The 15,711-nt window shown below is 45.0% G+C and overlaps 1 protein-coding gene across 1 annotated transcript; it reads right to left on the reverse strand.

Moving 5' to 3' along the window:
• Positions 1-1,859: 1,859 nt before the first annotated feature.
• AO090701000113 (uncharacterized protein) lies at positions 1,860-3,130 on the reverse strand (the record flags this gene model as incomplete). Its single annotated transcript, XM_023237469.1, has 3 exons — positions 1,860-1,887; positions 2,395-2,486; positions 2,927-3,130. 3 exons carry the CDS (start codon positions 3,128-3,130, stop codon positions 1,860-1,862), a joined length of 324 nt encoding a protein of 107 aa, XP_023091999.1.
• Between the last annotated feature and the right edge of the window lie 12,581 nt (positions 3,131-15,711).

The raw sequence follows: 15,711 nt of genomic DNA on the forward strand, positions 1-15,711 counted from the left end.
CCTCTAACTTGGATATTAATTATATTGTCCCAGAGGAGGTATGACTGCCATCCTAGCAGATATTCAGCTAGCTATTATGGACTACATTTTAATTTGCCATGGGTGAGTGCCACATTGCTCGTGCGTTCACTCTTACTCTTGTAAAAGATTTCGAGATTAAAAGCTCTTCATTATCCATTACCAGTTGCATTCCTGGCAGATCATTCTCCGTGCTATCCAACCTCAAACCTTCTACCAGTCCCGCGGGAGTTATGGCTATAAGGGATCTTGGTAAATTCCAGCAGCAGAAAAAGGTGATACCATAACTGACGCTAGTCCACTTAGATAGTCTCTGGAACATACAGCTACGACGACTCATCCCGGTTCAAGATTTCATTTCTAATTCATCCTCAGGAAGTGTCGGTTCCGCCCGGTAGAACTTGACATGGCTAGTCGACAGTTGGGTCTACCACATCAGGGTACGCCGGGGATAACTTTTTAAGACTAAACATAGGTTCTTTCCGTAATAGCACCTACCTAAACTGTCGCAGCCCCCCAAAGAATAGTTGTCAAAGCTACTACAGCCGGTTTCGATATCTTACTAGATCCTCCTGCTGACGCCTATACTGACTCTATCATCGAGTACAATGTACTTCACTGGGGTAAATCGGAAGACTGTACCTCATATCGGGAGGGAGGGCATTTACCGGAACTTCAGAACACATTGATAACCTCAGAAATGGTGTGGGATAGGACTATAAGGATAACAAGTGCACTGGAGATGGCTGCATTGGATGCAAAGGAACTGCATGTATAGGTCTGGGATGCAGTTGTTCAGGCCTTGTAGGATGTTCTGCTCATGCACCTCTTCCGAGTGTAGTAGATGTGTTACATTAGCAGTGCATACGGTTGCTTAGGAGCCAGCTGTAGCTATACATTCCCTAGCTGCAGCAGTTGCAGTGGTAATGGATGTCGGTGCTTCGGCCCTGAATGTTGTTGGAGGGACAGATACAAGCCCACAACCACAACCAAACTAACCACGCGCGCAAGAATTATAACCACGACTGATTACACAATGGGATGCCCCATCACGAACTACTGCGACACTTCATGCGCGACAACAGACTTCACGACCGAATGTTCAACCATCCTGGACTGCGAAATCAAGGGTCGCCCCCAACAACAGAAACAGCCACAAATGCCTGCTCGATTATCATAGATCCTGACCCAGCTAGGAACTGCGATCCCAATGGCCCCATTCCAGCTCTCAGATCCGACAATAAATAGACAGCCTGTGGCAAGAGACCTGCAACAAATCAACCTACCACCACCACTTCTAAGCCCTCTCATACAATATCCATACCATTGCCCATCATCAGTGGTCTAGGTCGCCCACCTACCACTGCTTCAGAAGCCACGGCGATATCTCGTACACATCTTTTAACTCAACTGGGCTCTATTTAGCGGCAGCCTTACTCTTTAGTCCCGGAAACTCTGTAAACCACAGAGTCTCAACATACAATCCCTGATTCTCTATGCGCGCCTTTTCCAAATTCAAGTACATCTAAGAATGTAAGTGAAACAGGGATACGAAGAAAGATTCAATCAGTAGAAGAGTATATCAAGCGTGAAACTCATGTTAGAGCAGAACATACTGTAATAACCTGGTCTATGCCAATTTATGTATAGATCTATTCAGACGAGTCATTCAGAAGCTAAGAATCTACATGATTGATAAGGGAAAGAGTATATATAGCCCTCGGTCTTCATAGAGAACACAAATAAGATGATTCCTTCATGTAGAAAACTGAAAACACGATACCTCTTTTTTTAAAGCTGCAACTCCACAAAACTATATTTTAGATTTACCCAGAGTATATTTACGGTTCTTCCCAGCCAGTCAATGAACTATATATCAAACATGGGTATCTCTCTGTAGGGACCCGATGTAAGGATCATAGTATTCCAAGGTTTGAAGTACATGTTACTAGTAGGCAAAAACTGCATTTCCAATCAGTATGGAATATGCATGAACAAACGATAGTTAGTATGTACGAACAGCTACGGAACAATTAGAAGATCGGTTATAGAGGGAAATGGTATGACCATCAGCTTATATGCAATAATATCCGATTCGAGCTTTGGACTAGCAGCATAGATACTTATGGTCAAGTTGATGGTTATTGTGCAGGTTAAGAGAAGTGGCTTGTTCTATGGTGGTGCTGTTGCCTGGTACTGGTTATGGTGGATGGTTAGTATGCGATTATTATAGTGGATATCGATGTGTGTATATATATTTGCATGTCTTGGGGAGGTTCTAGTTATTGGCTTGGGAGGATGTTAATGTAGTTACAATTGATACTGTCCCGGTTCCCAATGTCGGGATATATAGATTATAGATTAATGAATATAAACACAATAAAAACATGATGAACGGCGAAAACACCACAGATTGTACCAGATGCTAGGGGAGAAAATGTGCCTTCTTGAGTCTCACTCCCTGGTTTCTACGCGAGTAAAGTATGAATAGCTTATTTACAAAGGAAAGGCTACGTGTATAATTCACTATCATTCGTTGATAAGGACAGAAGGGCTGGTATTGAGATAATCGATGCGGTCAGGTTATGTAGATTGCATGCATTATTTTACTGGTTCAAAACCTGCTATCGAACCTTGGGATATTACAATAACAAGGTCAGAAAAGCCCCTATCGTCGCTAAATGAGGTTCTTCAGTGAGCCATCCCTGCAGAGACATGCGAGGGCATGGGGCTGTTCGGCCTTGGAGAGTCGGCTAATTCCATGGAGTTGGAAGCGCTACAGTCTCACCTGACTTGGTTTGCCTCAAACAAGTCAACAGTAGCTCGATGCAAGATGATCCAACGACTGGATATGCATGGGGATAATGAATGCAGCATGCATCTCTTCTCGGCATTACATAAAACGCACTGAGACCGAATTCCCCAGGTCAGTGCTGCAAGTACACGTAGGCCCGGGCATGCCCAAGGCAGATGGGAAATGTTGATCCCAACACAGACACGCACACACGCGCACACACGAGCCGTTAGACTTCTTCAAAATTGCCATGTGAGTGACACGGCCATCGGGCATACTGGCAGATGTGGAATGTAACATCAACGTAATCCCCAGCATGTGGGCGATAACCGAACGCCACCAATTGAATAGACACGGAGTCCAATTGTGTCGCCTTGCTTCCCTCGCACAGGGAGCGATATCAGTGCGCGTGACAGGAGATCGTATTAGTTGGGTATACACACAGGACGGGAGATATCCTTTCAACCCGGTTGGGGGTGGGAAAGGGATACCGAGAGTGATATCATCGACTCCGATGATCTATGACACGACGATCCAAATGTGAAGAATGAGGTCGGGTCCGAGCGAGATTGACCTCGTTCAGGGCGTTTCAAAAGCGGTCTGTTCTTGTTTTCCCCCCTTGCATCAATTTTGTTCCCCCCTAGAGAAGTTGTTAGTGAGTTTATTTTTTAAGTCCACACAAGGTAATGATCCAGTCTCCATATTCCAATTCTAGTTAGACGACTTGATCGGATCATAGATAGTATAGAGACCATGATAGCCGTGATAACTGTCAAGCACCGTAGTTTTGTTTGAGTATCCCCTTTTAATTTTTTTTATTAGTAGTAGTTGACTCTATTTAAAGATAAGAAACAAAAAATAGGATAAGATAAAACGGTGGATCGATTTCGTATTGTATTTGTGTTTCCGTAATTGTGACAGTTGGCCAAATTCCCACAGCTCTCTAGCTTGATAAGCCCAATGAAGACGAAATTGATTGTGTCGAATGAAGCCAGGGGTTGAAACGAAAAGGCAGGAATGAGCGCAAGCGACAACCTCCCGAGTCAGCCTCTCTCAATGGCCCACTTAGCCGCGTTACATTTCCTTGTAACTCAGCAGTTATGCAGATCCGCGTCTGGTAGCGCGACCATCACGATTTAGTGGCCAGTCAAGTCAGCACCAGCCCCAATTCTTCTTCCGTCACGTCCGAGCCCAGACTCTGACTAGTAGTATCCTAGGAGTCGATCATACTAGTCAGGAAACTAGTGAGGTTCTAGCAGAGATATCTGGCTAGGTATGCTGTTACTTAGTCCAGACTATGCCTTGCTCTGGATAGCTTTCGCGCCTCTTTACCTGTTTCCCTCATCGTACGAGGTGTGGTTCCCTCGCCATTTACGACTACTTTTACTCTCCTGCCTTTTAGGGCAGGACACCGAGGAGTTCAACGCGTTGGTACTGCCTGGTTCAAAATGTATGACAAGGCTAGTGGTTTCATATGACTCCGTTTCTTCCCTTTCGGAGAGACTAATGAACCAGCCATCATGGGGAGGACCCCGAGAGACCGATGGCTGGTATGAGATTCGAGATCAAGAGTCATAAATTCCTGAAGGCCATCGAAGAAATTTCCGAAAAAAGCAACTTCACGACACGCACAGATGCCAGAGCCACGTTTTCATGATCATCTGAAACCTGAATCCCTGTCAGGATGTGGGGGATAAAAATCCGGCTTCGGGTTTGAAAATCAAATTTGGTTTGATTTAGATGTTCTCTGCACATCGTAGTATCTTTCGTGACGGCAGTTGCTCAGATAAAGTTTGACATGGCGTTGGAAATTCTATTATTAAGGGGAGTTGAAAGTAGGAACAGAAATACGGAAGTAAGAAAAGGGAGATAGTGAGTGGACTGGAGGGGAAAAAGAAAATAGGGGGGGCTGCTGTCAACAAGAAAGCTCAGATAGCAAGGGAAATTAAAAAAACGAAATTATGAAGTAAACTACATAAGCGACAAGCAAGGGGGTGGACAGAGGAAGGATCTAGAAGTCCAGTTCTTTATTACCGATAAGAGTCGACGGTCGATTAAGGAGAAGTCTCTTGTTTTTATTTTTGATCAATTGGTAATCTCCAGAGTAAGACAAAAGGAATCATTGCAAATCCCATTCGAGCCAGAATTCGATCTGACGCGATCAGCATTTCGAACCCTCAATCATGGTTAAGAATCTCATGATGATCAACGATCAACTCGCCGCCAATCCACTAGTTTGACTATCCAGATTGGTCCGGGTGCATGTACGAGGGTAAGCGGTCAATAATTGAATCGTGGTGAGCCACATGGTTATCAGCAAGATGATGATATATCGCATTGGGTACCCAATCGGTGCATAAGAATGGATCAAGGACAATCAAAGCCCGAACTGGATCGATCAATTGGATGCTATGTCGGAATGTATATATTGGATCATGTCGTAGCATCGACCGGATCTCGTCGGATCTCGGAGGGACTTTACTTGAATAATACTCCCGTGTAAAATAATAAGAATACGAATCATACTATTACATGGCTATTGTTGAAGTGATCTACAGGATAAGTGTGAGAGCGGAAGAAAGAATCACACCTTGCATGATATCTGGTGATAAACCTATAGCAAGACCGCTTCAACGAGGACAATGGCTGATAACCGTCGTACAGAACGGTTCTTTCCCTTCACATGATGCAGGAGGCTGTCGTACAGACGATGGTGATGAATTTCTTCTCCCCCTGTAAATCGGTAGACGCCGTGAAAACCTTCGCCATGTTAGTTGCCTGTATGTACATTTAGTGCGGTTTCCTTCCTGCAAGGCTAGAACCCAGGCGTAGCAGCAGATGAAATCAAATCAGACAGGTCAGGTCGGCATTGAAAGATCCCGACGAGTCCATAAGCTTAGGAACTGACAGCAGGCATGCAACTAAAACAACCGATATCTTCGATGTGTGGGGGATTGACTGCAATAGTTCTCCAGTTGCCTTGCGTCCTGAAGTTTCCCTTTCTTCCATCTCATTGATGGAAAGTTCTTCCTCTTCTCTCCCAGGTATGCACTGTACCTGTACGATGACTCTATCCATAAGTCTTCGAGATGACCGCCGGAGATGGGCGACCAGAACTCGGTACACTAACGATGAAGATCTCCATCTTCGGCCAAAACATCACCGGTCGATAATGGTTTGAAGCCATTGGATCCTCTGCCTAGCCTCAGATGGAAAGCTACCACAGGATGGATATGTAAGTACCCAAATTAGTTTTTTCTCCGCATCGATGCTTAGCCCAGACAAACGCTATCCGGAACTATTGCCATCGGTGGAGCCCTCGTCGGATTTGGGTCCCATCAGATGGGAGAGCCCGACCGATCGTTGTTATTGGAGAACCACGGACACGAAAAAGAAGGGAAATGATTAGCATGATCGCTCTCCTAATTCGCCTGTCCCATCAGGATTTGATTTCCAACAATCCACAAGGGACACTTGACTGACCCAGTAACTCGAAGCATCTTCGCTGAGTCCCCAATTTTTTCTTTGGTTTTGGGTTCCAACTGGTAATTTCCAGAGCCATGAAACTCTCCCGCCGATTTTCGGCCGGATCTGTCCCAAGCTCCTGGTCCTCTTAACATTGTTATTCGAAGTGGATACGGAGTAGTGAGGGAGGGGGTGCTGAGGGAGGGATGGATATACATGGTCGAGAGAGGAGAGAGGGCCGGTAGTCCATAGTATCTATGATTCTATACCCTAAAGTGAGCAAGTAAGGCGATAATGAAACTGGTCGCACCAATCATCAACCTGACGCAGAGACAACTCCTTTTCTTTTTTTCTTTCTATTATTGTTCAGATCAATATTATCAATATTTCCTCCTAGTTGTTTTTATTTATTTTTAATTATATTAATATTTCCCCAGGTTCATTTTTTGCGCCCTTTTTTTGAGTTCCCACCATGACCGAATCATATCACTACACGAGCCAGTGGCGCTAATGGGCATCCCTAGTACATGCATGCTAGCATAGCTGGGAACCTATCAGCGTGGATGGGATGGCTTATCCACCACCAACTGCGCGACCGGAGCTGTGTGGATGGACTACTCTGAATGTCGGGTCTTTTTAGTGTCTGTGGCCACCCCTTGAAGGGCGAAATGGTCGACTTATCTTCTCTATCCACCAAAATGCTTTCTGCCCTGGGAATAGAAACAAAGAGAGGGGGGAAAGAATTAAAATAAAATACACAAAACATGGAAAATGATCAACCAGGATAAGAAATCGGATACCACCACTCACAATGAAGAAGAAAGAATATTGAACGCGGATTGGCAGTCTCTCCAACCAATGAAGTGCGGACTGGCACACAATTTATGACGCCTGAGAAGGTCTGTACGTACCTGATCCATGATGAGGTGCTCAAAACCTGTACACAGTATTTCTGATAGGACTCGCGCATTCATCTTGGCTTCTTAGGCCGTTTACCATAATGAGCGGCCTGCGTTTGAGGGAGGGGGATGCAGAAGACCTGTACGCTGGGGTTTCCTGCACCCTTTATTCCTGCAATGTGATCCATGATGGCGATTTTATTTTGAATTATTTTTTTTTTCTTTGTCCCGTTCAGGTTTCCTGTTTGGGATAGGTTTTGATTCCCTGAACCTCCCACACGATCCCGAATGATTCCCTCTGAACGCTCATGCAGTGGGCAGATCTCTACCCCGTTGAATGTTTCTTGTTCCATTTCTTCCATGGAGTTTTCGGGGACCTACTCAAAATTACAATGATCTACTCTACAGTACCCTACTAGTACTAGTTGATACTAGTGCTGGTGCAAAGAACTCGTGTCTGGCCCTGCCCTCTTACAGCGCCCCATGCTGGGCCACTTTTGGTTCGACATTCTTTGGGACGCGATGATCGCCTCGTTAGATCAGGGTGACCCTGTCGACCAATGCGGCATTTCTGTGGGAGACGTCAAGGGCATAGCCACAGGTAGTATTTTTAATCTATTTTCTTTTCATTTCTGGGCTGCCTAGCGCTGCCCCTCTCACCACATTTGACCCATTTTTCTTATCTGCTCTGACAATTCCCGTCCCGACTCATCCTCCAATCATAAGCTCTTCGGCGCCTGCCAGCGTCATCTATGGAGTCTTAAGGGAATTAAAAATAATCTATTATTCATCTCCATGAATGAATGTCAACCAGAGAGCGCGCGTCTCGCTTGTTGACCTCAGCCGGACCCAAATCTACGGGTTGCAGTCCGGAAGGACTGGGTCAGGTCTAGACGTGTCATCGAGAAAATTTCCAAGGGTTTTCGCTTGAACGGGTAACAAGGGGAAGAAAGAAAAAATAACAAAAAAAAAAAGTAGATACCGTGGGGGGGAGATCAAACTCTGAAAGAAGTGGTGGTCTGAGGATACGAGGAAGGCGTGGGAGGTCCAGGGCTCTTTCAAAGAACACCAAGAACCAGGAATACGAAGGGGCAAGTAAGAGAATCGAACGGATTCATAATGTCGGCGTCACAATCCTCGCCAACCGTCACCATTTGGGGGTGGATTCTTGATACGCCACAGCGAGCTATACTCTCTGTTTTTCTCGCGAGGTGGAATGGAATGTCTATGAACTAGAAGCGCCAAATGATGCAGCCAGTATGCATCCCTATCAATTGGGTTTCGATCGTGGCGGAGTCAATGGAGGCGAGCCTCGTCTGGCATTGCTGGATGTATATTCTTTTACTGACTCCATCTTTGTATGAATGCGGGGAGAGAAAGGGAGGGAACCCCTCTAAATGCAAGGAGCCCTAATAACCGATGATAACCCGTATAGGGCAATCTCAATTCCTCCCCCCAGGCTGTCATGATGAACTAGTAGTTTATAGATCCTTTGTTTCCCTCTAAGCGAACCCTGTCCAAGGCATCCTAATCCCTGTCGAAACACTGCAAGCTTGCATATGCCGTTCGCACTTGACCAACAGGCTATGTATGCATCGCTACCAATAAACGAGGTGTTCCTCCCCCTTGGGTTTTGCAGCTGCATGCAATATAAGGAACGCGCCTTACGTCTCATCTTTTCCCATTGAGTTGATAATCCACGCCTGTTTAGGCAATCGGTCGGCATGACTGATCCATAAGACATCCCTGATACGAAGAAGAGCCACGCCAACGATGGACTTGGAGTCTTGGACACGCCGGAAAATTTTCCGAGACCGAGAATGTGCTTGCGACGCTCGCTGAATATTTCCAGAAAGCGGCTCATCTCATCTCATTTCATCTCTTTTGTTTTTTCTGTTTTTTCCCTTTCTTTTCGTGACGACCCACATTCTTGGCTGCTTTTAAGCCATGACCGAAGAATGGTCGATGGCAACAGATTCGCTTGGATCTAATATGCAGATCCTTCTAGTCAGAGAAGTGGCAACACGATCTAAGCGTCCAACTCTGGACGACATCATGAAAGTCGTCTGATGACACTAGCCATAGGACCTGTAACCTGTCTGGCTTTTTGTTTCTTTTCCTTTTTTCCTTTTTTCCTTTTTATTTATTTTTATTTTTATTTTTATTTTTCTCCAATAATCGAATTAAGTTTTGACAAGCACGCGCCAACTGGGATCGTCTGCTGTTCGCCCACTTTGTCGGGACCTGCCAACGGAACCCGAACCTCTCAAAACGCATGATTCTGCTTTTTAGATTTTCGGTGGGCAAGCCGAGCTGAAAGAACTTTATTGAACTCCATAATCTTACTACCAATGCCCCGTTGCCGTCCTGGACCGGCAATGAAACTTTTGCTGGGGCCGTCCACATAGTTTTATGCCCTCCAGAGCCGCTTACACGGTCCATTGGGATTAATTCTGCTGTGTCCTCGATCGACTGGGGATCTCCCGCGAAAGTTTAGGGGAAAGTATCCAGTACGGAGTATAAGCTCCAGTCCCCCCCCATTAAGGGACAGATGTGACGAACTCCCGTCTACAAACTCTACATTGGACAAGGCATTATTTATTCCTCGACTCATTCATTGTATGTACAAAGGCGCAATTCCTGGCGTGATTTATTATTTCAAGTATTTATTTCCCTTTGTTGTGCTGTACAGAGTACGGGTCCTGCTTATGTGCTTCCTTTGATAACACTAGTGTGTCCCCGTACGAGTCGAGGGACTGAATTCCTTCTCTCTCATCATCTCTCCTCTTCTTTTTTAGGCACACACATCCACGGACACGCTCTCCATTTTCTTTCTTTCTCCTTTGCCATCGGGCAACATGCACTTTGCCTGGCGGGATTGCCGATATCTGGCCGCCGGTTCATAAAGAAATTGAAAGAAGCGAGCGAATTAATAAGAAAAGAAAAAGTGGGGAGATAAGAAACAAAGAGATCACATCCATCTCTACCAAATATGGTTTGTAAGACAATTAATATGAATTGGACATTATTCTTCGGATAGGGATCGCTCAAATCTTCCGCCGAGTCTTTGGGACAGAACAGACCATCCCCAACAATGATTAACTGACTATGGACTAATGTATGCTGATCCCTCCAGAGAGATGTGTAGGAAATCATCTTCTTTTGAAACCGAAATGCAGGGTAGGGTTGAGTCTTGCGCACAGTCCCCCTTTCTTCCAGACTGGTCTCCGCTATGCCGGGCACTATGGTTGTAATGACTTCCCGTCTACTCGTCACAGACCCTCATTAGCGGTGTCATCCCGCCGTCGGTCCTCTGGGAGGCTGACGAGGCCGATCCTCCATCGAATGCGGATGTAGCGAAGGAATTGGCTGGATGTTGATCCGGAATGGACTATCTAGGCAGAATGTCTTTGACTAGTATGCCTGCGCGCTAGTATAGGTACCGTTTGTGCGGATGACGCCTCCCAGGCGTTCAAGCGTGTAGGTCTGAACTCCTCTCAACTTCCACGATCATTTATTCGCCGCCAGACCTCGGACCGTATTTGCCCGTTTGGGACAGCCACGAATTGCCCCCAACCCCCTCCCTTCCTATCGCCATCCTTTCCAAAATCTCCCGAGACTGGGGATTGGACTATACGCGAAGTAGGGCGGCGTCATTTAACATCCAGCCAGAGTCCTCGGGAGGAGGTCTAGTTCCTTTAGTCTGCGTGTAGTGCGTCCAGTTCCAGCTGCCTGAATGGAGTCTAGTTCTTCCTCTAGACCCTCTTTTCTTTTTTCTTTCTGATGCTCATTGGTCACAGTACACTCGATGCAATAATACACATGCGTAAGTATTCTTCCAAGAGATCTGAGCCCTTTGGGATGACCGTTGTTCAACAACTCTTGATACGTGAGACCTCTATTTTTTTTTTTTTTTTTGTACTGTCTTATCAGTTTTTTCTTTGAGAGACATCTCTCTCTCCCTTGTCTTTCTCATTCCTCTATCAAACCTTACTAGAGTATAGATTCAGATTACTAGGATATTAGAATCAGCCATATCATTTTGACCGCCCCCACAACCTATTGGAGCTTCCGATTCACGTGAACTCGGTACGTCGCTGAAACAGAGATTGGGCGTTGATGTTTCATTCAATACACACGTTAGAGATATGACGACGGCTGATCAGTCCCCACGATTGGAATGGGTCAACCACTCCAGGGTGAGGCAATGGAGGAATGGCGTCGAATCCTCTATCCAGTCAACATCCATTCCAGTATTACCTATTAGTTAACATTAGTTAACATCGTCGTAGCCAAGGCCTGCCCGACAGGCGACGACCGGTGCACATCATCCTGTCCTCAAGTTCTCGTCAGGGGCGGAGCCGTGGTTGGATGGCTGGGATCCACCTGCAGCTAAACCCCTCAATCTATGTCCATGTCCACAGGCCAGGTGCTGTCCTCTTTTTTTTTCCGTCCTTTTTTTTTTTTTTTTTCTTTCTTTCTTTTATCAATTCCCTCGCGAGTTTCGAGGTGGGAAAGAAAGGAGGGGAATAAAGAGGTGGATGGAGAATAGACAAATACCCAATAGTGTACTCCGTATTGTCTGTACATACCCGACCAACGACGAGGGGAAATGTCTGTGCGTCCTGCTGATATACAGTACAGTACAATACAGTACAGTACATACAAGCGGACTGATCCCCTTCGGACTTGAGAGGGAAAGAGGGACCAGATGGAAGTCTATACAGATTAACCATAATAATAATAAGATTAAGAATCAAGATAGGTTCTCTATAGTGTTCGATCTACTTTCCATCTATCTTCTTCTATCTGTAAGGTGCGTAAAGGTTAAATAAATGACCATAGAATGAAGAATCGACTTAATTAATTTAGGAAAGAGATCACAATTTCAACCAATATCAAGAGAAAAAGAATAATTAGAATCAGAAGAAATTCAAGAATACAACAATCCAACTTCACAGTTGATTCCGACATATCTTTATTCTCTTCAATTTTATTTTTGATGTTTCCCGCCTTTTTTATTTTATTTTTGTTTTATTTCCCCTCCTCCTCTCTCCACGAAGTCCGCCCCCCCAAAAAACCAAGGCTCTGCTCTCATTCTCTTTCGCAGGTTCGACACACAGCCCCCTCCTTCGCTGGTGTCTGGCTTTTCCCCAACCAAAATTCCCCCCCATCCTATGAAGTATCATGGGCACCCAGCTCCACCTTAATACGTGCCCCTGGGCATCCATGGCACCGGGGACTGACTATTACTTGACTAGCTATGGCTCTGTACCACAACTAGACTACTGCTAGACCCTCCCTGGTACTACTAAGATAGTTGCCCGCTACTATTACCTGACTAGTTTGAAGTGTCTCTATACCATGACTGGTTACCTTATTGTTTAGTTAGTGCCGTTAGTTAAGGATCAACTGTTCTGTACGTCTAACCATCTACGACTGATAGTCTGTTGTCTCTATCAATCCATCCGTTACATGCCAGACAGACCGAGAGGATTCTCTCCGAGAAGATAGACAACAACTGACTTACTGTATGCATCTACTTGCTTAACGCTATCCCCATATCTGCTAGATCACATCCCCATCTTCATCGACCATTATAACCCACTTCGTTTCCCCCCTCCCTTCGCACGGCAACTCTCGCACATACCTCCTCATCTTCTCCCATCTATGAGTTTATTCCCGACTTAGGGCCAAATGCGACAAGCCATCCCTCATTTTTTCTCAAACGCTTTTTAGTATTTTTCGTAATTTGAATTAAAAAAGCCCGTTCTATATAATTTGGGTTGACGGTTTTCTTTATTTAATCTGTGCCCGGACGCAGTTCAACAGCAACTCGATCTCCGGTCAATTTCCACAGACACCCCCTCTTTTGATTTTCGTTCCCCTCCTTTTCTCCTTAAGAGAACTACCCTGACCGATGCAGGCCGGTATTCCCTGGACGGGTAGCCTTTGCTGATTGAGTCATTCCTTACTGTCTCGTGAACCTCCGATTTTCAACCGGGGGACAAGGAGGAAAAGAAACAAAAAAAAATATTAGGAGAGGGAAGAAAAATATAATCATACAACAAAAAGAAAGAGAAGAGTTGCGATACCCAAAGGAACGAGACCTGAGAACGAAGCCGAAGAAGATACCAATACCTAATAGTGGACGTCACTACTGCTGCTCGAACTAAGGTTGAGAAGCAGTTACCAGCAAACCAAAACCGAAACAGTTGAAACGGGGTACCTGCTTCTGCCATCCCCCACGCCTTTTTTGGATTCTTCAGAGTAAGTCAAGTCTATCTCACTCCCCTGTTGGTTTCTCGTTTAATTTATTCGTCTGGTTATTTTTATGATGTTTCTTATTTGATCGTTGGAAGTATGGGGTCGCTGTACTCTAAATCTTCCTGTTTTTCTTTCTTTTTTTTGATATGCTCCTTTAAACCTGATTTCCCACGTGAAAACCTGCAGTGTTCGTTTTATTTTGCATGATGACTGTTTTATTGTATTATTTTTTTTTTCTAAATCGCCATTCCTTCCAAGGAGAATAAATAATATTCTCCATGAGATGATGATCCGATGACTTGGTCGTTGAGTTTTCCATCATTTTATTTTTTTTTTATTTCTTATTTTTATTTTATTTCTTATTTTTATTTTATTTTTCTGTTTCGGTGGTATGTCTCTCCAGTTCGTTATGAAAGTTGTGACGTGCCCCAGTTCTTTATAAAAAAAAAGAAAAAAGAAAAAGAAAAAGAAAATCCATCCGAAAGGTTGCCTCCAGACTTTGGAGCTTTCCCTTGGGAGTGATGGATCCGCGATGGCCTCATGGAGGAAGATCCACCAGCGACCAGTTGCGGATTTGCCAGCTCCTTGGGATCGCTAGTTGCACCCCACCCCACCCATCCTCATTTTCTGCCTCTGGGCCCTCTCTGCCTCCTGCTCGGGCCTGCGCTTTTTGGGTCGCCCCGCCCGCACACGCCGGTCACTCTTCACGGTCTGGGTTGTCTTGTCACCGTGTCTGTGTCTCTTCCTCCTCCCTGCAAACCCGCACTATGCCCGGCTGTGGTCTAGTTTGGCTTGCTTTCTGCCCATTCATCGGCATCCAGTCTGCTCTCTTTTTCTGATTTGATTTCATGAATATTCTATTTTTTTTTTTTTTATGAATATTCTATTTTCCTTTTTTTGTGTTTTGTTATTTCTCTCAATCTCATTTGATTTATGATTATTCTTATTATTTTTCTTTGGGCCAACTTGCTCTTCGATCATCATCGTCATCATCATCAGGAAGGGGTTAGGGGATTTTTTTTTTTAATAATCTTCTATTTTTTTTTATTTTTATTTTTTTATATTTTCGATTTTTTGAAAAATCAAAAAATCCAGAATGGAAAAAAATAGGGAAGAGCTCTTACAATACCTTACCCTGGACGAACCCTGCAGTCTGTTATGTGAATCTTGATCATTTAAATTCCTCTTATTTTATTTCTTTGCCTTTCGGATTTAGTCTATAATTTTTAAACCTTTGCCCCATCCTGCCCAATATCTTCATCTTGTTTTGGTCCCTTTTTATTTTTTGATTTGTTTTTTACCTCCCAAGGATGTTTCAAGTTGTTCTCTGATATTTCCACAACTCTTGTTATTGTTTCGTTTTCGATTCTCAATTTCGTCTGGCGCACCGGTGGCTGTTCTGAACCCCCAAAAGTGGATAAATCGGCTTACACTCCCTCCTCCGGACCCAGGCACCCCAGACTGCGCAGTCACTGTCTTCACAGAGTGTAAGCCGAATTGATCCTTCTCTCTCTTTTGCTTCTTATAATTTGATTTCTTTCGCTCCTTGTTGCGAGTTTTGACGAACGAAAATCGGGGTTGATCTGACCCATCTTGCAGGCCTAACTCTTGGAATTCCCGCAGCGCTTTCTCTGGTTCGGGGACGAGTCTAGTCATAAGTCAACACTTTACGATCCCGATCGCTATCCGTGGAACCAGAGCTCCGGTCGACCCAGTAATTGCTTAGGGTGATTGAATCTCTCCGGATCCAACCCTTCTTTCCTGACGAAAGACCTGGGCAAAGAAAAGGACGGGCCCGTGCTTGCTGTCGATCCGGGTCGCCCACGTCTGGGTGATCCTTCAACTCGTTGAGAGGAGGGGATTTTAAACTTGCGCCATCATCCCTTTTCTACGGTTCACCGTCCGCTTTGACTCCCCATCAACCTGTCATTCCCTCCTAAACTTCGCCCCGGGAAGGTCGACTGGACATTTGCCTCCCCCTCCCGAATTCTCCCATTCTCCAAGCTCCAGTTTTTCTCCAGTGTGATTACAGCGCAGGAGTGCGAGAGCTTCTCATCGATTTATTTAACCGTACATTTCTGGCAGTCGCGATTCAGAGAAATCGCGGGTCTTGTGTATGCTATCCTCCTTTCTGCGGGTTGGGAGTGACTACTTTGTTGAATAACCATTTAGCCCGCGAAACCTTGATCAGCGGTGGCCTTAACTTTGATCGATTTTACCTCTCTGGCCCCCTTTGAACTAGGTTCGAACCTACAACTACCATAAACA

Source organism: Aspergillus oryzae, chromosome 5 (assembly GCF_000184455.2).
Source record: "Aspergillus oryzae RIB40 DNA, chromosome 5".
Lineage (NCBI taxonomy): Eukaryota > Fungi > Ascomycota > Eurotiomycetes > Eurotiales > Aspergillaceae > Aspergillus > Aspergillus oryzae.